Source organism: Peromyscus californicus, unplaced genomic scaffold, assembly GCF_007827085.1.
Source record: "Peromyscus californicus insignis strain IS unplaced genomic scaffold, ASM782708v3 Scaffold_6__1_contigs__length_162567912, whole genome shotgun sequence".
Taxonomy (NCBI): Eukaryota; Metazoa; Chordata; class Mammalia; order Rodentia; family Cricetidae; genus Peromyscus; species Peromyscus californicus.
The window spans coordinates 161,420,595-161,447,930 of NW_026294584.1; the positions used below are offsets into that span (position 1 = coordinate 161,420,595).

The window sequence follows — 27,336 nt, forward strand, 5'->3', positions numbered from 1 at the left end:
ATGTAGTCTGAGAAGCACATTCTGTATATGAAAGCATTCTGACCTGTGCATGGCACACTAAGGACAGACAGAGGGAAATGGTCTAGGGTGTGATAAGTACATGTGTGGAAGTCAGAGGAAAATTGTGGGATTTAGTTTCCTCCTACCTCATGGGTTCTAGAGACCCAACTCCAGAAACTATCAGGCTTGGCTCACATACCCACACTACTCAGCTACCTCACCCACAAGCTTGGATATACAACTCTCAAAAATCTTGTTTAAAGCTTCTATCTTATTTTTGAGTTCCTCATAATTCTGCAGTTTTACACACTGTCCAGGTCTGACTCTGCCCACAGACAATGAAACCTTGTCACAGACATTCTAGTACTATGGACATTCAGGTTAAAATCAGGACATGAAGTTCTCTGCATGTCAATTGTAACATCCATTTATTCTTGAGTCCCCACCCCAGCTCATCAAAATAGAGCTTATACTGTGTCTTCATGAAGAAAATCTTATATTTATTTTATGTGTATGGGGTGTTTTTGTCTGCCTCTAACTTGCACCGTACGCCTGCCTGGTCCCCAAGGAGGCCAGACTGCATCAGAGCCCCTGGAACCAGATCTACAGATACTTGAGCTGTCATATGGGTACTGGGAACCCAACATGGGTCTTCTGCAAGAGTAGTCAGTCCTCTTAACAAGGGAGTGATCTCTCCAGGCCCTGAAAAATATTCTTACCAGAGACCTTTAAAACAAAATCACAAAACAGCTTTTATTTTCTAATAAGACTAAATTTATTCAATACCCTAGAGTAAAGGTTTTGATTATAAGTATCCAACAGTATAAAAAGTACAAAACAGATCTGTAGATTTCTAATATATTAATACAAAGTGCATGACTACATACAGTACATCCTACAGGCAGAGAGTAGAGGGGGAGAAGACTGTGGTTGAGGTCTAGTAATAAATAAATAAATACAGAAGTAGAGATGATCCATCAAAGTATATTCTACCACCAATACTGCAGCCAAATGTACAAAAAAAAAAATCCCATGTCAAAGTAACGCAGGAGAATGGTAATGGCTGGACTCTGTACTACGTCAAGGGCCGTGGAGAACCAACCCACTCATTGAGCAGTCTGTGCATGTGGTGGCTTGTACTAGGTAGGTTTTCCAAAAAGGAAAAAGACACACAATGTAAAACTATAAAACTGTAAGATGCCACAAACTGTGGCCCTCCTTGTTGTGAAACACTAACAGACTTTAATAAAACTCCAGTTTTTAAAATAATTATGAGTGACAGAATACTAAGGCAGCCATATACCTCTCCCTCTGTGAGAGGTCTGAAATGGCACTATTGTTTTTCCTGAATTTTGAGAAGAGGAAATCAGACAACTTCAGTAGGGCTCAACTGAGAAGCCCTTGCTGAGATCTCTATGTGAGGAGCTCCATTCAGCTATCTTGATGTTCAGGAGCCCAACTCCAAGAAGCCAACCTCAACACACAACTCTTTTCTTCTAATCAACTTTAAATAGTGGGAGAAAAATAAGACAACAAAACCCCAAACCCTAATAAAGTTATGACAAGGCAAAGAGCTACTCTATAGATAAAACCTCCACAAAGGTCAACTGAGGTAATCCAGAGCTAGAACTGAATCATGTGGATTTCAGTGAATCCCAGACAGTTGTGTAACACCAATGTCAATTATTTACACACTGCAAGCCCTCTAAGAAATGTGCCCCAAGCAGCATCAGCTGTGCCCCGTGCATCCCCAGGACTTACACATTCTGTTTAAGTGGTTTCTAACCACCTGTTCCCTACTGTGTGGTGATGCTTTGGTACTATCCCTCTAGGACCTTGCCCATCCTACAGGCTTGCCTTCCCCAGAAAGAGCTCTGGTTCTGTTTGATAAGGTTCACATAAAGTCTTTTATCAAATATTATGATGAAGGGAGGCGACAGGTACTACCTGTGTTCAGAAATTGCTTCCTCCTTCAAGCTATTTGCAGAAAGCTCATTCTGTCCTGCTTAAAAATCAGTAGTACAGGTCTGATTCATCAGAACCTTGGCAACACCTTAGCATTTAAAAATGTTTAACTACCTCTAGGGGCAGGTCATGCTACTGAGTTATGACAAATTATCATGAGGGAAAACAAGTGTAGCCAGCCATTTTAAAATGCCCCAACCACTGCCTCTCCACAGAAAGACTAAACTACAAATGGTTTATCACACAACAAATCCCATCGCTGTCCCCTGAAATCCCCTAATTTTGTTCATTAAAGGGGATTTAAAAAAAAAAAAAGACTTAAAGAGCACTTTACAGCAGCATTCAGCTTTCCTATGAAATACTCAGCATCTTAAATATTATGTACACTTTTTTCTTGTAGTAAGCTAGAAACTGGCTTCAGAGTTTGTTGGATGGGGGACGGGTAACCCATTAAAAACTATTCTAGAAAATGTCTTTTGGCAGAATAGCAGGTATCCAAGTTAAAAATAGGAGGGTCAGTTTGTTGCTTTGTGGTCTTTTCAACGTTTAAATCACTCTTTGTTCCCCTCTACATGAACCTTAGTCACCACTCCTGAGTGGAGATGGGCAGAGGCGCCGGGCCCTGCTCCTCAGGCTTCTCAGCAGCTGCTTTCTTGCTGCTGCAGCAAGGCTTGAAGAGATGTGTGTCGATGAGGACTTCCCCAAAACGGCCCTTATAGATGATACCACAACATATTTTCTGTCTAAAATAAAGGAGAACAAGATATATTATAAGCGTGCATTTTCAGAACTCAAGTTGTTCAGTTCCGAGCCATCCTTCCAGTCCCACAGCTTCTGTTCTCTTGAAACACATTTTGGTCAGATCTTTTTAGTAAATCCTACTCTTCTCTGATTCTCTGCCTATTTCCTTTTGATTCCCTTTATTTCTACGCTTACCTTTAGGATTTAGGTACTTTACTGATCTTAGATACTCATCAGATTATTTATGAAAATATAATTAATCCTGCTTAATCTACCTCTATATCCCAAAAGCAATAATCATTTACCCATACATCTTGATGTGGAACTTGTGTGTACGCATGTGCACATGCAAATGTGTGTGGAAACTTGAGTTCAACATGGGGTGTCTTCCTCAATTGCCCCTCACCTGGAGCTCACCAATCTGGCTAGACTAGCTGGCTAGCAAAACCCTGGGATCCTATCTCTGCCTCCCCAGTGCTGAGATCAAAAATCAACCTCAAGCTCACACAGTTATGTTCCTTTGTATGTTCCAATCTGTATTATATTTTCACTTCCATTTATATGGGTTGGTTTCTATTACTTTGTTTTGCTGGATGTAATTTTCCTGTCTCTTATCTTGTATAGAATATACTTTACCTTGTTAGATTCTTTGATTATCCATCTTTGAAATGCTAATGTTATCACTGTGATCACTAACTAATTTGGGTTCTACTATTCCTTTCTGTTCAGGGAAGAGCTAGGTATAGACTGAACCTAGGTCCTTACATATATTAATTAGAACCTATATGCCCAGTCCTATTCTATCATATTACTTCACTTTTTCTGTTCTACTCTTCCTACTTTACTATCTTTTATATGGGATAATACTGTGGAATAATCCATCTACACACTGTGAATATGTATCATTCATTGGTTAATAAAAAGCTAACAGGCTGGTAGCCAGGCAGGAAGCTAGGCAGGAATGCCAAACTGAGAATGATGGGAAGGAAGGCAGAGTCATAGGGAGACGCCACCCAGCCACCAAGCAAGCAGGATGTGTAGAAAATGAGGTAGGTAATAAGCCATGAGCCAAAGCATATATTTATATATAAATAAATAATATATATTATATGTTAACTTAAGTGTAAGAATTAGCTAGTAACAAGCCTGAGCTATCGGCCAAGTATTTATGATTCATATTCAGTCTCTGAGTAGGTTATTTGGGACCGAGAAGTCAGGACAGGAAAATTCTGATTACAGGTTAACTTATGCTAATTCAACACTGTTGGCTTTAGTTACTTCATAGAATTCTAGCTACTCAGTGTATTTAGTATCAGCAAGGCAAGGACACTTTAAATCCACCATCATCTTTACTACCACAGACTCAACAAGTAATAACCCTCCCTCTATTTTATTATCATTTATTTATGTGTGTGTGTATGTCTTTGTGTGTGTACAGGTGCTCACTGAGGCCAAAAGATGTCAAATCACCTAGAGCTGGAGTTATAGGCAGTTACAAGCTTCCAGACAACAGGATGCTGGGAGCTCAACTCTGGTCCTCTCAAAGAGCCAACTGCTCTTAATTGAAACGTGCTCTGACCACCAAGCTCTCTAGTTTCTCTTCATTTCAAACTTCCACAACTACTTTTTTGATTTGGGGGGGGGCGGGGTGCTTCAAGACAGTTTGAGTAGCCCTGGCTGTCCTGGAACTCCCTCTGTAGACCAGGCTAATTTTGAACTCACAGAGATCCACCTGCCTCTGTCTCACAAGTGCTGGGATTAAGGGTATGCAACACCAGGCCCAGCTCATAATTACACAATTTTTAAAGTGTTTAAATTTACCTCAACATTTACTATTTCATCCATTCCTCAATTTTAATCTGGGATCTCTTTGTCTCTTTGTAGATAAATCTATTTTCCAGTCAAAATAATTTGTTTGGTTTTGAAGCAGGGTCCAGAGCTGCCTCAAACACATGATCCTCCTTCCTCAATGGATTACAGGCAAAAGACATCATGCTTGGCTCCAGTCAACTGTCTCACGCACTTGTGCATAAGATATTTTTTGCTAAATATAGTTTTATTTTGGGTCTGTCTCTGTGTCTGTCTCTCTCTCATTCTATTGGTTTTTCAAGACCTAGAATTCGCTCTGTAAACCAGGCTGGCCTTGAACTCAGAGATCTGCCTGCCTCTGTGTCATAATTGCTGGGATTAAAGATCACCATGCCTGGCTCAGAGCTAATATCTCTTAGCCAACTGAAGACATTAATATACTGGTTTCTGGCTTGCTTTATGCATATTTCAAATAATCCATCTTTGTGTCTTGATTGTTCCTGTGAAAGCAGTGTATTTTCTCCATACAGAACTATACTGTCCTTCATATTTTGTAGTTCTAGGCATGTCTACAAGTAAAATGTCTTATCTGTTTTCTGTATCCTAGAGATACTACTTTTTCTTTGGAAATATTTTCCCTTTTCTAATTATTGACTCTTTTTGGTCTCTGGCCACATATCTGGCCTGAGTGTTCCCTATCACCACGACAGTTTTAACTGCCAACCTGACATAATCTAGAATTGAGTTGGGAAAACTTGCCCACTATGGGTGGCCCTGATCCTAGACTGTGTAAGAGTAGAGGATGCTGGCTGAGCACAAGCACACATAGGTCACACTATTTCCTCTGCTTTTGACGGATGTGATGTGGGCAGTTCTCTCAAGCTTCTATTACTATGACTTCCCCATGGTGACAGACACTGTAACCTGGAACTGTGGGCTAAAATATCCTTTCTCCCCACATATTTAACTCAGCAAGCAGAAATGAAACTAAGACACCTTTTAAGAGACTTTAAACCACTTGTCCTTTTTTTAGAGATAACTGTCTGAATAGCTAGGTCTTACTCCATCAATGTAAATTTAAGTACCTTGATGTATGTCTTACATTCAAGGTCTGCTCAGTTCCTGCTAATCCAACTTCCTATTTGTGCCACGAGTTATTTGTCAAATACTTTCAACTGCTATATACCTAGAACACTGCAGTCAGTAGTTGAGATGGGTTGGTGATTATAAACAAATTTTTCTTTGGTTTTTACCTTTTCCAGTAGGTAAGATCTAAAAAGGAAAAAACCGGAGTTCTATTAGAGCTGGAAGCCATCTCTGTATCTGAGCCATCATCTGACTGGTTACTGTAGCAGGGAGACTGGGCTGGAGAGGCACTTGAGGTGGTGCTGTGAGCATCAGAATCTGCATTAAACACAAAAGACATTTCCAGTTTCACCATGTGCAAAGTCCAGGTGCTGCTCCACTTATCTATATGGAAAAATAACTCACAAAATAAAGGTTAATTTACTAGCCTAGAGCTACACCAGCATATTTTTGCATTTAAAAGCCAGAAAATAAAGCATACGCCCTTTATCCCAGCACTCAGAAGGCAGAGGCACACCATCTCTGTGGGTTCACTCTCTCTAAGTTCGAGGATAGCCTGATCAGCACTGTGATTTCTAGGATGGCCAGAGATATGTAGAGAGACCCACTCTCAAAACACCAAAATGAATAAATGAATGAATGAATAAATAAATGAATGAATGAAAGCCAGAAAAACCTTTTGGTTGATGGTCACTGTGCTTTTTAGTACTGTTTAGACCAAAACCACCACTTAAACTTCCCATCTATCCAGGATATGGATAGAACAGTCTAACTATTTATTTATTTATTTATTAGTTAGAACAGTCTAACTAATCCATTGAGGAAGGAGGATCATGTGTTTGAGGCAGCTCTGGACCCTGCTTCAAAACCAAACAAATTATTTTGACTGGAAAATAGATTTATCTACAAAGAGACAAAGAGATCCCAGATTAAAATTGAGGAATGGATGAAATAGTAAATATTGAGGTAAATTTAAACACTTTAAAAATTACGTAATTATGAGCTGGGCCTGGTGTTGCATACCCTTAATCCCAGCACTTGTGAGACAGAGGCAGGTGGATCTCTAACAGTCTAAGTTTCTAACTCAGAGAAACAATTATTAATATTTATTAAACACCAAAGCTTTAGTTTAAATTTTGTGTGTGCATGTACACATATGCAGACAACCTTGGAGACCAGAGGTTATCTGATGCCCTGGAGCTGGAGTCTGAGGTAGTCGTGAGCTACCTGATAAGGGTGCTTGATGGGCACCAAGCTTCTTTGCAAGAGCAGTGACACCCTGGGCCATCTCTCTAGTCTCACTGAAACATTTTCTGGAGTGCTTACAAGGGCAGGAGATGCAGTTCAGTAGTGAATGTTTTCCTGGCACAAAGCCTCAGGTTTGAGCTCTAGCATTCAAGGAAAATAAAAGCTTATAAATGTAAGGATCTCACAAGTTCCTCTTTAAAAATCCTTACATAAATAATGGAAAATTAAACATCTGAAATAAAGTATCATGTGTTATTAGTATGCTATTTTATTTTAATAAATGGTATTCAACTTCCTAAAGACAAAATCTTCAAGAGTATCACACCTGAAAGGAATAACCTAGCAGGATATTTAAACCTCCCAAACATCAGCAGACAGCTTCTGTGTGAGGGAGGCTCCCTATCCTAAATGCTCAGTATTCTTTGAAACATTTCAAATTTCAGTGTGGACCATTTTTACATTTAAAAGCTGCCCTTAGATTAATCTAAGACTTTGGGATACAAGATAATATAACAACTGTATACAGTAAAGAACTGTAATTGGTAAGGATCAGTTAGGCATGAACAAGAGAGCATGAGGCAGGTGGGCAACAAACAAAGTCTCAGGCTTCTTTGAATTAGAACCTCCAAAACACTTAACAACTTTCATTTATCTTTATTGTAGTAAAAAGACGACAACAAACTAGCCATTCTATCAACTGTGAATAACTACATTCTTATTATGAAATACTCGTGTGTTTAATCTAGCAGTTTTGCCTCAGGTCCCCAGGGTTAAACAGGTATTATACAGTAACAAGAGGCTGTTTCCATTTTCAAAGTCTAAAGTCTAAACTGAACATATGGATAACCACAATCTCCAACAACAGTCTATGAACCCAGTATGAATTTGACATTCCAACACAACACATGTGTCTTACACTGAAAGGTCAGAAGCTACTTTCCTCCATGTGAGTGATGATTTCTAGAGTTTCTTTCCAGAAATCTAGGCTTTGGTTGAATGCTGTGTCCACTAATTTGCTGACTTTTCTGTACATCTCCAGGACTTAATTTCTTTATGTATAAAACCCAAGTAAACAAGCTGGCAGTGCAGTCTGGAAAATTAAAATGTCAATAAAGACACACTGTCTTGGTATGCTTTGAAAAAGTAGCTACCTATTATAAGAGTGTGTGTGTGTGTGTGTGTGTGACAGAGAGAGAGAGAGAGAGAGAGAGAGAGAGAGAGAGAGAGAGAGAGAATGCGAATGTTGGTTTTGTCTGTGTACATGTTTACACCCATGATATGAGAAAGCCAGACTGACATCTTTACTAAGGCAGGGTCTCTCACTGAATCCAGTGCTCACTTGTCTCAGGGATCCCTTATCTCTGAATCTTGAGTGCTGTGATCACAGGCAGGCATGTCTGCCCAGCTTTTTGTTGTTGCTGCGTTTATTAGTGTACGTATATAAACATATACATGTCACAGTGCACGTGCAGAAGTCAGAGGACAACGTTTTGGAAGTCGGTTCTCCTAACACATTGGTCCTGGAGATTAGAGACTCCAGCTATCAGGCCTGGGCAGCAACTGCCTTTCCAGGTGAGCTCCCTTGCAGGCTCCACCCAGCCTTTATGTGGGTGCTGGGGTCTTGCTCAAGTCCTCATGTTTTTGCAGCAAGCTCTTTATCCACTCCAGGATCTCCCAAGCCCCTTTATAGTTACTTTAAGATATCAAAATAAGAACACACAAAGAGAAAAAAAAGAAAAGAAAAGCAGAAAAAAAGAATACACAGTCACTGATTCAATAGTACCTTCCAAAGGCTAAGACTCCAAAACAGGAAGGGGGTCCACCTCAGTACTTAGCAGACAGTAAGCAGGAAATGGATTCACATACTGTAAAACCAGCCCCGGTCAAAAATAAAACACTACAACTCAGTACTGGTGCTCAACAACAAACTCACTGTGGCGTTTAAATTCCTTCTGCAGTTTACTGATCTGGTTGCTTTTCATTCTGTTTCCAGATAGAGTTTTCACTTTCTTTGGTTTCAGTGTTGTCTTTAGACTGGGTCCTGCCCTTGCATCTACCACCTGGAAGAAAATACTGAATATTTAATACCATCTGGGCCCATGCTTACTTGAGAACCAGTTTTATACTCAAAAGTGACGAGGGTTCCTCTCTACTTTTAACCGTTACATGACAGAAAAGAATAAGCACGACTTAGACCATTCTGCATGCCAATCCCTAAATTTATCAACCACAGCAGCATTTCCTCTCACTTGTCTAGCATGGCATGGTTCTACTTCTTAGGCCTTCAACATAAAAGGTTGTCATTGGTCGGGCAGTGGTGGCACACACCTTTAATCCCAGCACTCGGGAGGCAGAGGCAGGCGGATCTTTGTGAGTTCAAGGCCAGCCTGGTCTACAGAGCGAGATCCAGGAAAGGTGCAAAGCTACACAGAGAAAACTTGTCTCGAAAAACCAAAAGAAAAAAAAAAGTTAAAAAAATAAAAATTAAAATAAAAGGTTGTCATCACCCTCAAATACCACAATTGTGATTTCCTCAGATAAGCTATTAAAGAAAAGCTTATGTTCATATTAAGGTGACAGGTCCATAGGAAACCCACTGCAGTAATTTAACACTGTCAAAGGGAGGCACTGTGTTGTGTAAAGAAAAACGCCTATTTAAGCAAAATATTTTATGTAATGTAAATTTCATATCTTGGTCACAGATGGGGGCTCACACCTGTAACCCTGGTACCTGAGAGGCAGGGTAATAAAATCAGAAGGTCAAGTTGTCCTCTGCCATATGGGAGCTTGAGGTTAGCTGAGCCTACATGAGACTTTGTCTTAATAAAGCAAAAAAAATCTGAAAAGCTACCTAACATTATTCAAGAATTTAACAAAACTCTAGACTAGGGGATACTAAGCAGCACAAGTTTAATCTAGCATGTTCCACACTCTAGTTCAATCCCTAGCACCAAAAATGAAAAAGGATTGGGGGCTGGAGAAATGGTATAGCAACTAAAAGCACATGCTGCTCTTGCAGAAAGTGAATTCGGGTCACAACATCCACCTGGTGACTCACAGCCATCTGTACTCCAGTACCAGGGGATCCAACGTTCTCTTTTGGCCTCTGCAGGCACACACACATAAAAGTAGACAAAACACATATAGATTGAAAATAAATACATCTTCAAAAATAACATTAAAAAAGTGTTGCTCAGATCATCTAGATCAAATGAGGGAGCGGCTTTTCCAGCTGACTCTGAGTGCCATGCCCAGGCACAGCTCCAAAGGATACAATAGCCCCCACCTCTGGTACACACTCACACATAATTTTTAAAAATACAAATATATCTAAATATATTTTATATAATTCTAGTGACATGGGCAAAAAAAGGAAAAAGCATAACAGAATCCACATCAACACTGCTGACCTAACACAGCTTATCCAGAACAGCATCCATCTAGCCTTTTATTTTATGGGCACCACCTCATTCAGGTTCCACAGTAGCTCTATGGGCAGCTGACAGCTTTGTAGCCTGTCAGACAAGTAGTAAACACAAGACTAAACTATGCGCTCATTAGTTCAAAGCAGCATGTCAGTCTAAGAGTGAAAAGGATCCAGGTCTAACTCTGGGACTTCCTAGAGATGAAGTCTTAGAATCTGACAATGTGCAACCGCAAAATCTCCAATAAGGGTATTGTAGACAGACCAGGAAATGCAACACCAGGCTAGTTTATCTTTATCTTTTAGCCTTTTCTATCCTAGTGATATAGACTTTCCTAAATTGGGAATGCTGGTGTCAATGTTATTTTAAAAGAGATAGGAAAAGATGAACTAACATGATTCCAGTTTTTTTTTGATCCCGCTGGCAACTTCTTCCATCTTTTCACAAGCAGCACACAGGCATTGCAGATGTCTCCAGAGCGAGTCTCATGCAACCTGCAAGGAAAACAGAATGTTACCACGCTTGGAGAAAAATACACCCATTTATGGCTCATAGATGCGATTTCTGACTATCCTAACATGATCTATTCCACTGTTTCTCTAGTGCATTTCAGATATTAAATTAATATGCCAGTAAGTGGTCCTACACCCATGTGTATACATACAGGCAACACTAAGTGGAGTCAGTGGTATTTTAAAAGAAATTTTTTTGTTTTTTTTTTTTACCCTATTTTTTTTAATTGGTTTTAGACAGGGTCTCAATATTCACTCCTGGCTGTCCTAGAACTCAGTTTGTGCTGGTCAGGCCTCACTCAGACTCAGAGAGCTGCCTGTCTCTGCCTCTAGAGTGCTGGGATTAAAGGTGTGCACCACCATGCCAGGCCCCTCAGTGGGTTCTTTTTTTAAAAAAAGAGAGAAAAGAGTCTGAGCAGTTGAAATTGGAAGAAAAAAATGATGGGGAGTGGTGGGAAAGGAATGAGATGGGTAGATTTGATCAACACACACACACACACACACACACACACACACACACACACACACACACGAAATTTTCAATAAAAAAAGTTATTAGTCAATCATATCAATGTATTCCATTCAAAAATCTTTTTTAAGTCAGGTGTAGTGGTGCTAACCCTTAATCCCAGCACGTGGGAGGCAGGGGCAGATGATCTCTTTAAATTCAAAGCCAGCCTGGTATAGACATACTGAGTTCCAGGGCAACTAAAGCTACACAGTGAGAGCCTGCCTTTTTTTAAAAAAAAAAGTCAAATCAGATTTATTTAATTTTTATGTGTGTAAGTGTGTACCGTGTGTGCCTGGTGCCATAGAGATCAGGAGTAGGATCTCCTCAAACTGGAATTCGAACAGATGAGTTACCATGTGTGTCCTGGGAACTGAACCAGGGTCCCTGGAAGAGCAACAAGTGCTCTTAGGGGCTGAGCCATTTCTCCAGCCCCAATGTACTACATTTTAACAGTTTGAAACTAAAGAATACAAAGTCTGAGCTGCGGTGATGCATACCTACAATGTCAGTATTCAGGAGGTAGAGGGAAGAGGGCTACTGTGAATAGCATGGGCTAGAATGACACACACTCTTTAAAAACACGGTAGGCCAGAAAGGATAATACACACACCTTTAATCCCAGCAGCCAAGAAGCAAGCTTGGTCTACCTACATAGCAAATTCCAGGGATACACAAGGATATCCTTCCTCAAAAAAACAACTAATAACAGTAAGACAGAGTCTATGTCTAGAATTAGCAATGAGCAAATGCTTTAAGAAAAAGTAGTATGTGGTCTGGGGGGATGGCTCAGTGGGCGAAACACTTCCTGAACAAACACCAGGAGGATCTGAATTCAAATATCCAGAACTTACATAAAACCAGGTGTGGAGGTGTGCAATGCAAAACTAAGCATGGTCATGTGCATCTGTAATCCCAGCTCTCATCTCTAAGAGCTGTGAGGTGGAAACAGGAGAATCTCTAGTAGTTCACAAGCCAGCTAGCCTGGCCTAATGACTAGGCAAGATCAACACTCAAGGGTGCCGACCCCAGCATGAATGACAGAGCACACACAAGCACTCAAATGTTCACATGCGTCAGGGAGTCAGTGGTGGTGCACGCCTTTGATCTCAGCACTCAGGAGGCAGAGGCAAGGGAATCTCGGAGTTGAGGCCAGACTGGTCTACAGAGCAAGTTCCAGGACAGTCAGGGCTACAGAGAGACCCTGTCTCGAAAACAAAGCGCACATGCAATCAATCAAAATCAATGTCATGCAAATGCAGGTGCACTCTCTCTCAAGCATACTATCTTTTTTTTTTAAATGATTTATTTATTTTTATTTTATATGCATTGGTGTTTTGCCTGCCTCGATGCCTGTGTAAGGGTATCAGATCCCCTGGAACTGGAACTACAGACAGTTTTGAGCTGCCATGTGGGTGCTGGGAATTGAACCCAGGACCTTTGGAAGAGCAGTCAGTGCTCTTAACCTCTGAGCCATCTCTCCACATACTATCTTCTACAACAGGAAATGGTTCAACATTAAATATTTTATTTCGTCCAGGTACTGTTGGAAAGTTAACATACCCTGGTAAGTTTCAGGGCAGAATATTAAGTATATTGCTATCATCCTCCTCAGCAAGTTACTTTAAGAACATGAGCCGGGCGGTGGTGGCGCACGCCTTTAATCCCAGCACTCAGGAGGCAGAGGCAGGCGGATCTTTTTGAGTTCGAGGCCAGCCTGGGCTACCCAGTGAGTTCCAGGAAAGACACAAAGCTACACAGAGAAACCCTGTCTTGAAAGAAAAAAAAAAAAGAAAAAGAAAGAACATGAATCCTCACTAATCCAGATATTAGAAAACTAGTGATTTTAAATATTAGCAGATTGTTCCCATTGCTTTGCACGGAAATATTTCCACACACTTTGACTATTTTTCCATCTAAGAATGGAACATAACTAATCTTACCCAAAACAGCTCTGGAAGTCCTTTTCATAACGTTTACTGTCCGTGAACCGAGAGCTGGAGGACTTGGCTCTGCAGATACAGCAGCCCTCTATACTTCGGTACATCTTTGGCTTGTGAAAACCAAACATCTTTTCTTCTGGGCAATAGCTGTAAAGACAAGGGAATTGACGCAGCTTTGTTAAGGACAATGACAAGAAACTATGCAAGGACTTTCCTCTACTCAACCCTACCCCCAGCACAGGTAATTTTATAACCAAGTCTAACAAACTAGAGAGGAGCTCCCCCAGATCTACTACTCCACAGCATGAGGGCCAGTATACAGAACATGAAAATGCCCAAAGCTAGGAGGCATAAATCCACTACCTCCTTTGTTTCTCCCTGTCAATATTCTAGAAACGGGACAGCATTTTTCTTAAATCACACACCCTACCAACTTACTATACCACAATCCTCAAGGGACATATGGCTACTTGTGGCACCTATCGGCCTATCAAAGCCCATTCTGGGCTCCAGGGTCCCTCAGGATCACAAGGACCTGTTACAGGTTTCACACTAGCCTTTCTCACCTTTTACCCTATACTCCCTCCAGCTCAAGCTCGTCCAACTACTATCCTCCTTATAAACGAGCTATTCTCACTGCTCTCTGCTCTTGCTAGTCTCATTATGCTCTCTCTACTCCCTGTCTCTGGTTAGTCTCCTTTCTCTTACAGAACCCTGGCCATGTCCAGTTTGCTGACCATATTCAGTCTGCTTTCTCCCTCTGCTCTGGACTATTCCAGATGCCTCTGGCTGTTCTCTCTCTCATATCTACAATAAAAACTTTAGTCATATCATGTAGTGGTCAGGCATGTTGGCAATTTCTTTACTGTGCCTCCTTGCATACACACATGCCATTAAGAATGTGCCTAAAACTTAATAACAATCTTGGTATTTTGTGTCTTTGCATTAATACAATTCCCCGCTAGGAAAGTTGTGTGCATTCACCATGACCCTCCGTTCCCAGGACACAAGGAGCTCCACTCAACTGTCCTCTATGGAAGTGAGAGGTGTTGGTGTTGGTGTGCTCTTTGCTAAATGGGAAGTTCTATACAGTCACCTTTAGCTGAAAGGAAGATAGGAAAATCACGGAAATCCAACCTTAGGAGTTTAGAAATTATGTCAATGCACTACTGAGGGAAATTAACTCCTCTGGTCAAAATCCCAATACTAAGGAAGGTTAAAAACTATCTTTAGGCTGGAGGCCAGTCAGACTCCACATCTAAGGTCAACTTCACCAGATCTGGATTAGGGGACACATGCCTGTAATCCCAGCACCAGGGAGACTTGAGGCAGGGCTGCCATGAGTTCAAGGTCAGTCTGGTCTGCCAAGTGGAGGGACAATAAATATGGAAACTTAAAACCAATGGACCACAGGATGTGTACACCCAACTACCAATTACCACAAAAACATCAGGCAAAGAAATAAAAAGGTACAATTCCCTTTGCACATATAGTGTTGGAATTTATAGAGCCATGAAGCTTCCTATCTGCCACTTAGATCATCTCTTGCCTGAGCCCAGTGCCGTCCATGGACCACAGCAGGTACAAAGAGGTTCACACGTAACCAAATATCCAGAGGCATGTGTATCTTTGTTTTGTTTGTTTGTTTGTTTTTGTTTTGTTTTGTTTTGGTTTTTCGAGACAGGGTTTCTCTGTGTAGCTTTGCGCCTTTCCTGGAACTCACTTGGTAGCCCAGGCTGGCCTCGAACTCACAGAGATCCGCCTGGCTCTGCCTCCCGAGTGCTGGGATTAAAGGCGTGCACCACCACCGCCCGGCTTGTTTGTTTGTTTTTTGAGACAAGAGTTTCTCTGTGTAGCCCGGGCGGGCTGTCCTGGAACTCAAAGATCTGCCTGTCTCTGTCTGAATAAGACCACTAACACTTTAATTATTAAGTCTAAACTAACAGCTACCTGTAAAAATTGTTAAGACAGAAAAACAAAGTAGCGGGATTGTTAGAAGAAAAGTGAGAAAAGTACATAATACAAAAAAACTGAAGAATAAGGTAAGATGAGAGGGGCTGGAGGGATGGCTCAGAAGTTAGGAGCACTGGCTATTCTTCCAGAGGACCTGAGTTCAATTCCCAGCACCCACATGGTGGCTCACAACCATCTATAATGAGATCTGGCACCTTCTTCTGGTGTGCAGGCATACATGCAGGCAGTACACTGTATACATAATAAATAAATAAATAAATCTTTAAGAAAAAAAAATAAGTTTAAAAAAAGTTAAGATGAGGTTTTTTTTGTTTTTTTTTTAACCTGAACTCAAGAAAATTTAAAGAAAATGTCCTCCCAAACAAATGGTCATGCCACTTCAGTCAAAACAGCAAGTATCAAATGACAGACCCAAGAAACTAGACATGTATATTCCTGTTTCTTCTCTAAACACCCTTGCCATTAAGTTCAAAAGTCCACAGTTCCTCTTACAATCATCAATAGCACTAGGAAACTTCAGCCTCTTCATGAGCAAGGACAAAGGAAGTACACACAACGAAGCTCCATGCCTGCAGTCTACAAACTACCCTCACAGCCCCTCCCTTCCCCCCAGAAAAACACCGTGCCAAAACTACAGGGCACCCAGACTGTCTCTAAGCTGTGAGGCTAGCTGCCTTCAAGACTGGATTTGCCAAGAAGCCAGTTTCGTCCGTTCATCACACTGACAAGCTACAGCCTCTGCTCAACAGTGAAGCCAATCAGTAATTTTCTTGGTGAGGATACACACAAAAGTAACTACCAGCCCGTCAAGAATTTTGACTTTTTTGACTTTTAACAGCCCACCACATTCCTGTGGACTAGCTTCTGCTTGAACAAGGGTGGGGTGGGAGCAGAAACCCAGGGTCCATCCTCTATTCTAGACAGTGCTGTGAGAAATTAAGCAAGATCCTAACCCAAGTCGTCTCTTATTAGATGACCACTCAACCCTATTAAAGTCCTTTCTGAGCTCTTCCACACCCTTAAGAGGCACGTGGGAATCTGCAGCAAATACACAGGGTGTTCATTCCAAGCTTTGTTTACAGCAGCCCGTTAAAGTGGTGGTATTTAACCACTGAGGTTTGGGGAGCCCTGAGAATTAACTGAAATCTATGGAGTCACTTATATTCAAAACCAAAACATCTACCCAATCCCTGTAGTGAAGTCAGACACAGCATAGCGCCCCTATATCAGGTTATATCTGAGAAGGTGGGTGGGACTGGCACGGTTTGATTGTGATTTTGAGATTCCTGGTATTTCAGCAACCTGGTGGCTGTTCTTTACTTCTTTCCAAGTCCCAATTTGTGAAACAGTAAGTAAGTAGTTCTTCTGGAGCCGTCTCACTTGCTCAAATAGCTTGGTCAGCAGTGCATCTTATCTATACTGGAAGCATTCCTGCACCAGAGGCAATCACCTGCTTCCTGACTGAGGGTGAGTCCGCTGCAGCTCACAGCAGAACAGACACCACACAATCTCATCTTAGAAAGGACTTAAAATTGTAACTTATTTTCTAACATTACAGACAGTGGTGGTGATGACAAACTGAATATCTAAAACCACAGAACTATATGAATAGTAAATTTTATGACATACAAATTGCATCTGAAAGTCATAAATGCAAATAGACCAGAAACCACAAGCTATGATTTCTCAATTTATTCCACAATAAATAGTTAATATGTAATAATGTATCCATTCAACATACACACTCCTTCCCTATAACTTCCTTCTATAAATATCCTAACATATTTTGTTGCAAAGTAAATAGCTGGCAAAGTTATAGGATGAGTGGCTATAAATACTATGCTCAATAAATAAAAATCAAAACAAAAAAAGGTGAGTTAATCTCCCATATGAAAGATAAAGGCTGAATTGGAGTGACAGCTCAGGATCTCTTCTTGTTCTCAGCACTCACGAGGGTGGGCTCTAACTCCTATAATCTCTGCTCCGGAGGATCCAAAACTCTTTTGGCCCCCACTACACATTAATGTGCATAGCATCTCCCCATACATACATAATTTTATGGCTAAGTGCATGGAACGTGCCTGTAACCCAGCATTTAAAATGTGGAGGCAGAATGACTGCTGTAGCTCAAGATCAGTATCCTATACATAGGGAGTTCCAGGATAGCCTGGGCTACATGAGATCCTATGCAAAGTAAGAAGGGCTGGAGAGATGGCTCAGCAGATAAGTATACTTGTTTCTCTTCTAGAAAACCTAGGTTCAATTCCTAGCACACACATCGTGGCTCACAATCATCTTTAACTCTAGTTCTAGGAGATCAAACACCCTCTCTTGGCCTCTTTAGGCACCAGGTACATATCTGGTGCATAGACACACACAAAGGCAAATACACATACACAATAAAAACAAGAAAAAGCTTGAGTAAATTTCTTAAAAGCAAAACAGATGGAGCTGGTCAGTGGTGGTATGTGCCTTTAATCCCAGCACTTGGGAGGCAGAGGCAGGAGGATCTCAGTTCAAAGACAGTCTGGTCTACAAAAATCCCAGGACAGCCAGAACTACACAGAAGAAACCCTGTCTCAAAAACAAACAAACAGATGGAAAGGTATCTACGTGTTAGACAATTCACACCACTGCAGATCCTACAGAACAGACAACAGAACAACCCTTGTAAAGCAGCAAAAAAAAAAAAAAAAACCCAAAGACAACTTTGGAGTGAAGGCAGAAAAAGAAAATGGCAAATTCAACATGAAAACCCACTGGTGAGCACATGGTATGGGGATCCCCAAGTTGCTGCAATTGGTAATGCTGGCATTTTAATCATGTGTGCTCTTTAATCACCTGTGCTCACAGAACCTAGCAAACAGTGTAACTGCAGCAACACTCTTCACAAAGGGTCAACAGAAGAAGGTTTTGTTTCTTCACCCACTGCTAGGTCACTAGGCTGCAGAGTTTTCCAACAATGAAACACACTGCATCGGTGCCTAGGGAAAGCAAGAGTAATACTGTTCGCCCTCCCCCTTCTAGATACCTGCATTAAAGCCTCCAAATTTACCTCAACACTTTGAAGGTGATGGATTTTAATTTGCCTGGAAGCTGAGTATGAGGCTGTAGACTCCACTTGTTTGCAAAGAGCTCCAAACACGTATCTCTTAAGAAACCACATGCCTAAGCATTAACTGTAGATGCTGTTTGGCAGAGCCTAAAACTCACTTTACAAGAAAGGGGTCCAAACTCATAAATAAGTCTTCCACTAAGACAACACAGGTTAAAAATTAAATCACAAACCCAGGCCTCTGGAATTTAGATGGTATATATTAAGAAAAAAAAATGCTAGGTCTGCCTATTTGCACAACATAAAGGGAAAAATAACCGTCCCATCCAATTCTCGATTAGGAGTGATGTGGGAAGGGGTGGAGTCTCTGTAAGCTTTTTAAGAGGCAATTATCAGTTACAGAATTTAGCCATACAGTAAATGGTGAAAAGGTTATCTACCACTTCTTCACAATTAAGAAATTGCTTTTAGGGAGGCTGAAGAAATGGCTCAGTGGTTAGGAGCACTTGAGGAAGGCTTCCACAGGTCCTTGCACTCATGTGCACATACCCAAATGCACAAACATGCTTAGACATAAACAAAAATAAATCTCTTGAAGAGAGAGAGAGAGAGAGAGAGAGAGAGAGAGAGAGAGAGAGAGAGAGAGAAATTTGCTTTTAGCTGAGCATGGTGACAGACACCCTTAATCCCAGCACGGAAGGCAAAGGCAGGCAGATCTCTGAGTTCAAGTCTGAGTTCAAGGCCAGCCTGGTCTACACTGTGAATCATAAGATGGCCAGGACTACAGAGAAACCCTGCCTCGGAAACAAACAAACAAACAAACAAACAAACAAAAAAACCACAAATTGCTTCTAATTCTATTGGCCCTTTGGTAATATTAAGGTGAAATCTCACTTCCTGCCAAGTATATGAAAATACCAGGGTACATTTTTTTTTCTTGAATTTGATAAGATCTGCACATTACTGAAACATAAACTTTTCCAGTCCCAGAACATATCCTAGGGATTCAACTGAGTGTTTCCTGCAGGAAAAGTGAAACCTAAACTTGGGAGGTTAGGGAGGGAAGGGGGTCATAAGGAAGATCGTAAGTAATCCACTCCAACAAAATATTAAGTAGAGACCACAGACAGACACATACCTGACTCACACTTCAGGAACATTCCTAAACTTTAATGTCATCTTAAAATACAGCTAAATCTCAACTCTTGAATATTACACACCAACACAAGGGTTAGAGCATCAGAGGACAGGACGCATCCAGCAAGCAACAACCCTAACTGCCAGTTCTGTCTTAATGCCAGCTCTTCTTCCTCAACATTTCATTTCGTCATTAGTTTTGGTCTAGTCCACTCTCAGGAAATTCTCCAACATCCCCAAGCTGATCCAATTTCTTCCTTTTGCTCTGGAGAGCAATACAGTCACGTGACTACGAAACCATTCTAACCTTTAAATGCCCAACACTGATGATAATATTGCCCCTCCAAATCTGTTGCCGTGTCAGCTTCCTTGGTTATGATCCACAGCCAGACAAAAATGTGAAAGTCAACAGCTGTCTTCCTATCACTCTCTCCATGGCTCTCCCATCTAATCTCATAAAGGTCCTTATGCTGTCTTCCTTTCCTGCCTGTCCCTGTCTTTGTTAGGATTGACTTCTAGAACATAGTTATCTTCCTACAGCTCAAATATTAATCATCCTTCCAGGGTACCAACTCTTGGCTGCAGGCTAAGCTCTGAACTCCTTGGCAAGGAATTCAAAGCTTTTCGGGAGCTGGCCCTGCCTACCAGCTGCTCACAACTTGTAACACTGGTATTCCAGGAGGGCCAAATCAACTTTGATACCTAGCCACTCCAGCGCTCAGGCTGGTGTTTCTGTCTGAGATGGCTTCCTTTCCATCCCTCACCCAGGGTTTATTCACAAAACTTTACATGTCTTTATTCTTTTAAAATGTAAGCCGGGCGGTGGTGGCGCACGCCTTTAATCCCAGCACTCGGGAGGCAGAGCCAGGCGGATCTCTGTGAGTTTGAGGCCAGCCTGGGCTACCAAGTGAGTCCCAGGAAAGGCGCAAAGCTACACAGAGAAACCCTGTCTCGAAAAACCAAAAAAAAAAAAAAAAAAAAATGTATTTAATTTGTATTCATACACACGAGTATCTACATGTGTACACACATTCATGTGTGGGGACCAGTGAAGGCCAGAAGGGAGTATTATTGAATCCCCATAGAGGAGCTGGAGTTACAGGCATGTACATGTGACATGTATGCTGAGATCTGAACTCAGGTCCTCTAAAATCTCAAGTGCACTTAACTTTTGAGGCATCTCTCCAGCCCCTCATCATTTCAATATTGCTTTGTTTTTTTTTCAAGACAGGATTTCTCTGTGTGGCCCTGGCCGTCCTGGAACTCCCTCTGTAGACCAGGTTCTCCTTGAATTCAGAGATCCACCTGCCTCTGCCTCCTGGGTGCTGGGATTAAAGATGTGTGCCACCACTGCTCAGATCAGTTTTATTGTTTTGAAGCAGAGTCACATGCCGAGGATGACCTTGAACTCAATATATAACTGAGATGACCCCAAACTCTTGATTATCCTGCTTACATCTCCTAGGTGCTGGGATTACAGGCCTGAGTCACAATAACCAGCACTTACCTATCAAATGAGATTTCATTTAACCTTTTTATTGCGTTATCTCCTCTGTTCAATAGTAAACCCTGACAGGACAAACAAGTCGTGATTATACCCATGTACTAACTCTACACATGGGCATTTGCTTACTACCAAGAAAGTAGGACAGCAAAGATGAACATAAAGGCAGACTGAAAAATGAAAAAGAAAAAAGAAAATAATTTTAAAAAAAGGACTGTAGACATGTCTCAGCTTGTTGCTCTTCCAGGACCCTAGTTTAATTACTAGCACCCACATGGCAGCTCACAACCATCTATTAACTCCAGTTCTAGGGACTCTGACACCCTCTTCTGGCCTCTGCAGACACTGGGCACACACCTGGTACACGTACATATACGAATTTCGAGTAAGTGAACAAAGTTTTCAAAAGAAGTTTTTCCTTAATATTTAAATTTTTTAATTAAAGACTTCCCACAAAAATATAAACCAAATGAACTCCTAAGATTATTAATGGTAAACAATTTTCATAAAATGGTAGAAAAATAATTCATTCTTTTTTCAAGAGGGGAGCAATTAGGAGAAATGAGTCTCACAATTAGAACTACTTCAATCAATCAAACTTATAATAGACTGAAACAAAATACACAACTAGAAATGAATTATTTTAGCCTAGGTTTCAACTTTTGTTCTAGAACAAAGTATCTGTAGTAGCAAGTATCTGTGACCTTGTATTCCTGGTGGAGAAAGCAAGCCTTCTCACCTTGAAAACAAATGCCTTTCTTTTTGGATTAGATTTTTAGATTAGTCCTACAACAGCAAAATCTTAGTTGCAGAAAAAAATTAAAAAAGAAATTTGAGAATCAAAAGAAAGTATTTCCCATTTAAATCTGTGAAGAATCAAAAGTAAGTGTAGGACCCCAGGGAAGCGCTGTAGAGAAACCAGGAACAAAGTGGTGACATTTACCAGGTATTCACCGGACTTTTTGGTGTAAAATGGTTGAATCAGATCTGGAATAACAAACAGAAGTTGAGGGCAGTGTCTTCCCAGAACTGGTTTCTGATGGTGGGGGAAGGGGCCAAACACACACTCTTTCCATGCAGCATTTACTGTTTCTCTGGGCAAAGTAACTGAGATGTCTACTGCCCAATCCTGAGGACATCAGCCTGAGGACAACAGCTGTGTCACTTACTGCCCACATTTCAGTCACTTTCAACCCTGTGGAAACAGGTATGACTGCCATTATCACAAATGAAAACACTGGACGAAGCGAATCAGCTTCCCACTGCAGACATTCTCCTCTTTTTTGTTGGAGACAGGGTCTCTCTGTGTAGCCCTGGCTGTCCTGGAACTGGATGGATAGACCAGGCTGGCCCAAACTCACAGATATCCTACTTGTTTGCCTCTGCCTAAATGCTGGGATTAAAGATTTAAAGGTGCCACAACATTTGGCCCCCATCCTAGGCATTTAACCCCAGAAACTTCTGAACAATTAAGCAAGTGCTTCAGATAATGTGTTTTAATTAGGTTTACCATTTACATTTACCTAGAGGGGGAAAATGTGTTTTTTTTGTTTGTTTGTTTTGTTTTGTTTTTTGAAGAATTGTTTCTGGGAGCTGAGGAGATGGCTCAAACCCTTAAAAGACTTGTTTTGCAGGGCGGCTCATGCCTTTAATCCCAGCACTTGGGAGGCGGAGCCAGGCAGATCTCTGTGAGGCCAGCCTGGTCTACAGAGTGAGTTCCAGGACAGGCTCCAAAGCTACACAGAGAAAACCTGTCTCAAAAAAAGGAAGGAAGGAAGGAAGGAAGGAAGGGAGGGAGGGAGGGAGGGAGGGAGGGAGGGAGGGAGGAAGGAAGGGAGGAAGGGAGGGAAAAAGTATTTGTTGTATTAATGTATATGCAGGGTGTGTGCACAAGTGTGAGGGTGCCCAAAGGGGCTGCCAGGAGAGGGTGTTGGATCTCTTGAAGCTTGAGTTTTTACAGTTGGTTGCAGGTCACCTGACATGGAAGCCGTGATCCCAATTCAGGCCTTCAGCTACAGCAGCAAGCAAACCAACTCTACAGCCCAGAACACGTATTTCTAAAGCAACAGCTATGGACTTGGCATGGAAAGTTAATTGTTCTCAAAGCAGCCTTAGGAAGTTGGCTTTAGATTTTTCCACTGGGACTGGAGAGATGGCTTAGGGGTTAAGAGTACTGGCTGCACTATATTAGATAAAGGTTAGGCAGTGGTGGCACATGACTTTAATCCTAGCATTCCAGAGGCAGAGCTCCATCTGGATCTCTGTGAGTTCAAGGCCACACTGGAAAAAGCCAGGCATGGCGGCAGACACCTTTAATCTCAGCACTTCAGATCTCATGTATTGCTTGGGAATGACACACACCTTTAGTCCCAGGAAGTGATGACAGGAAGCAGAAAGGTATAAGGCATGAAGACCAGGAACTACAGGCTTTTTAAAGCTTTTAGGCTTTTTAGCAGCAGTTCAGCTGAGATCCATTGGGATTGGCTGAGAAGTTGGCGAGGTGAGGTTAGCTGTGGCTTGTTCTGTTTCTCTGATCTTTCAGTGTTCACCCCTCCCCCCAAAGAAAGAGTACTGGCTGCTCTTCCAAAAGACCCCGGTTCAGTTCCCAGCACCCACATCACAGCTCACAATGGTCTGCAACTCCAGTTCCAGGGGACCTGGTACCCTCACAGACATACATGCAGGCAAAATGCCACTGCATGTAAAAATAAATAAGTCTTTTTAAAAGAGAAAAAAATGTTTTTTTCCATTTAAAAGTTTATTTTAGCTGGGTGGTAGTGGTACATGACTTTAATCCTAGCACTCAGGAGGCAGAGGCAGGCAGATCTGAGTTCCAGGCCAGCCAGAGCTACACAGAGAAACCCTGTCGGGGGTGGTAGGGTGTGTGTGTGTTATAGTTGTGGAGGTACCACAGTGGTACAACATACCAAGTTTGAGGGTGGGTATTTAAAACAGTGTTACCAAGATGACTCAGCCAATAAAGTCTGACCACCTACTTACCTATCTGAATCTGATGCCTAAACTCATGTGGTGGAGATACCCAACTCCTCCCAAGTAGTTCTCTAGCCTCAAATGCTCTTTAAAAGTCTCCCACCACCCACAAAAAAAAAAAAAAAAAATTCACAAGAAGGGAGTGGAAACCTTGTCTTCATTTTTCTCTTAACTAGTTCAAGTCTCTTTTACAAGCACCACTTGATTGTAAGAACAGATAAGTTTAGTTCTACACGGTGTGTGGACTTTCCTAAGATGCTGAAGTCTCACAGTAAGCGGGCTATGAAATACAAAACAAACAAAAACACCCAGATCAAACAATGTTTGCAAAGCACCTCATGTCTTTTCACGTGTCCCAGGAGTCACCCAAAGGAAAGCCAAGGTTATAACACCCAAGGTTTTTCATTTTCTTGATAGGCTTTTCCTAGTCACTTCAAAAGAAATGCACCCCAAGACGGGTTACCTTTCGGTATCATTAACTTGGTCAACAAAACTTGAAAGGAATGTTTCTCTAATAACAAAACAATAAACAAACAAACAAAAAACGATTTCAATTTTTATGGTGCATGAGGGTAAAGCATCTAATTTTATTTCCCAGTCAATGCCACACCTAGATGCTAACAAACTAACTGAAACACGGGAGAAATCAGGAAAGAAGCAAGACACCATGTTGCTGGTTAGATGTCTAGACTGCAGGCAAACCCCAAATACCAAAGAAGCATCCATGTGTCAAACCAGCATAATTTTTGAGCTATGCCTGGAGCCACATACCAAAAAAAGTTAGCTTGAAAAAAAAGTCTAAGAGGGGTAACTCGAAGGTCAACGCAGTTCCCAGGACTTATGAAACTAGCAAGGGCTCCCTAGCAGTGTCACACTCTAGCAACTTCTCCCAGCATCCTTTTACTATCTTTGAAAGACTACTCCCCAACTCAGGATTCTTCAAGGTCATGTCTGAGATTTATATGTGCCCTGCATTTCTTAAAGGCCAAAACATCCTCCGAATCATCCTCTGAATACTTCACACGCTTTTAGCCTTTGCCCCGACTCAAAAGCGAATCCCAGACTTTCATTTAGAGTGGGCAATTTAAACGTGTTCAGTTTTGCAGCACAGATCACTAAAAATTATTTTCAAGTATGGCAAACTTTAGTTCAAAAGCAGGTGCTTTCAGTACCCTGCTAATAACAAGTTTCATGTCCACCTCTTACTAAAAGAAGGCAAAAGTTCCCTCAATCTTTAGAAAACATGACAGGGCGAAGAGTCTACTAAGAACGAACTCCTAACATTGGAGGGGGGGGGGGGGGGGGGTCATGAGCATCTGCCTCCGAAGTCATTCATCACCTGCAGTAATAAAATAAAAACAAGAGGCGGGCTGGGGTGCTAGTTACCAGAACAAACTGCACCGTGTCTAAAAGCCGCCCTGCCAAACCTGCGCTACGCTTCGCAGCTCGCCCCACGTGTAAACACACAAAGGCGGCACGGCACGCACCCCTAGTTCCTCAGTCACTACTTCCCGGAGCACCGAAACTTCCCCGCGTGTAGTCGGAGGTCCTGGGGTAGGGCGCAGAACTCCACTCCTCGAAGGAGCGCAGCGCTCGGGGCTCCCGGGCCCCACGCGCCGCCCGCCGCCCTCACCTGCGCCGAACAACGGCCCCGCGCCCCGCCGGCGCCGCCCGAAGGCCGCGCCTCCGCTCCCGGGCCGCTCCGCACGCTCGGCCTGACGTAATTCAAACATGGCAACAGTTCCACTTCAAAGGCGGATGCACGGACCTCCCAGACGCGGCCTCCCTGCCTCGGAGCTCGGGCCACGCGTGCGCCCCGGCGAGCGGCGCTCCGTCGCGCCGCCGGTGACCCGCAAGCCGAGGTGTCCCCACGGACACGGCCTCGCCGCGCCGCTGCGGAAGTTTCCGAGAGGACCTGAGGGACAAAAGCCGCCCCGCGCCCCGCCCGGCCCGCACCGCTCGGGCACACGCGGCCCTTTGTTGTCCGGCGGCGTCGGGGCGACAGGGACCCGCGCGCGGGGCCCCAGGAGAGGTCGGGTGCCCTCGGCCGCAGGCCCCCGGGGCCAAACTTTTGCCGAGTCCCCGATCAGAGACGCCCGGAGGTCTCCGCCGCGCGTATGCTGCGAGTTGGCGACTTTCGCTGTGCTTTGGAAACTGGCAAGACGCCATCACCAGGAAATCACATTGTCCTGCTCCCGACAGCCCCGACGGCGACCGCAGCTCACTCGGAGCCGGACACTCGGACGCAGACCGGTCACGGCCCTGAGCACGTGGCTTGTCAGGTGGAGCACACACACAAAAAGGGAAAAGGGGGGAAAAAAAAAAAGAGTTGGGTGCCTCCTGCAGTGGACTGCGCCCCCGCCTCCATCCAAACGGCTTGGCTCTGCGGGCCACGGCCACCCCTCGCGTGACGCCCGCACCCACGCTACAGGTGACCAGACCGGCGGCGAACTTTGGGCTGCGGAGACCGCTCGGCGCCGGCCGAGTGCAGAGACCGCGTGCTGCGCGCTCATTGTCGCAGACGCGTCCCTGCGGACTTCGCCAACAACGCCACGCCGCGTGCGCCGCGCAACCCCGGGGCTGGCCCTCACCGGCTGTCTTTAGCCCGTGTGGCCGCCGGCTCCAGGTAGTGGCAAGTTAGTTTACGAGCTCCGGCTTTGTTGTGCACCCGCGTGCAAACCATCGCGAGCGCCGCGGGAGTGCAACACGCGGGTGCTCGCGGCGCACGAGACCACAGCCGGAGCCTACAGGGGTTCCGCGACCCCGACTCAGCTCTCTGGGTCGGTGGGGAACACTACAACTGAGAAAAGTCATTGTCACCTTCAGCGTGGATGCAACTCCGCCGCTACTCGTTCGTTTCCACGCTGCACTCACTTTCCCCACACCCTGACTTTCGGTTTACCTCAAATACCCTCCCCAATTAAGAAGCGCACATCCAACACCCCTGTACAAAGGAATCTGGAGTCCGTAGAGCACGAGGACAGCGCTCCTCGCAATGCCATCTCCAAGACAAAACTTCCTGTGTGTTTGTGTATGGGAAGGACGGAGGAGGCGGGGGAGGTAAAGGGAGGAAAGAAAAAAATGCAGAAAGCGGAGCCTCGGAGACAGTTTTGTACCGGTGTCCCGACTAGGATCACTCACCTTCCACGCGCAGTAGCGTCCCCACGGTGCGGACTGCACCAGGCCAACCCCCTGCAAGCACTCCCTCCGCCTGCGCCGAGTCCAGAAAGATTGTCTCCTGCAGTTCTTCGGTTGCTACCGCGGACGGAGGTGTAGATTCCGCTTTCCCTCTGCGCACGCGCAGCTCCCGGGACCAAATTCTCTTGAATTGAGCTGATTTGCATACGGGCGCGTGCGCGTCGCGGGCTGGGCGGGGAGAGGGCAGGGCGTCCGCGCGCGCTCCCGCGGCCTCTATTGTCCTTTTAAGGGGAGAAGCCG

The 27,336-nt window shown here is 43.3% G+C and overlaps 1 protein-coding gene across 1 annotated transcript; it reads right to left on the reverse strand.

Moving 5' to 3' along the window:
- Positions 1–757: 757 nt before the first annotated feature.
- Positions 758–27,264, reverse strand: Sinhcaf (SIN3-HDAC complex associated factor). Its single transcript, XM_052721758.1, has 6 exons — positions 27,040–27,264; positions 13,238–13,384; positions 10,669–10,768; positions 8,783–8,909; positions 5,769–5,919; positions 758–2,708 (listed from the first exon to the last, which is right to left on the reverse strand). Exons 1-6 carry the CDS (start codon positions 27,240–27,242, stop codon positions 2,549–2,551), a joined length of 888 nt encoding a protein of 295 aa, XP_052577718.1. The 5' UTR covers positions 27,243–27,264; the 3' UTR covers positions 758–2,548.
- Positions 27,265–27,336: the final 72 nt, after the last annotated feature.

What these genes read in the sequence shown, in the direction of transcription:
- Sinhcaf (XM_052721758.1), bottom strand. Translation starts at nt 27,242, where the DNA reads ATGCAAATCAGCTCAATTCAAGAGAATTTGGTCCCGGGAGCTGCGCGT. An exon ending in GACGCTACTGCGCGTGGAAG is followed by an intron (nt 13,385 to 27,039) that starts GTGAGTGATCCT and finishes TTGTCTTTACAG; the next exon opens with CTATTGCCCAGAAGAAAAGA. An exon ending in GATCTTACCTACTGGAAAAG is followed by an intron (nt 2,709 to 5,768) that starts GTAAAAACCAAA and finishes CCTTTATTTTAG; the next exon opens with ACAGAAAATATGTTGTGGTA.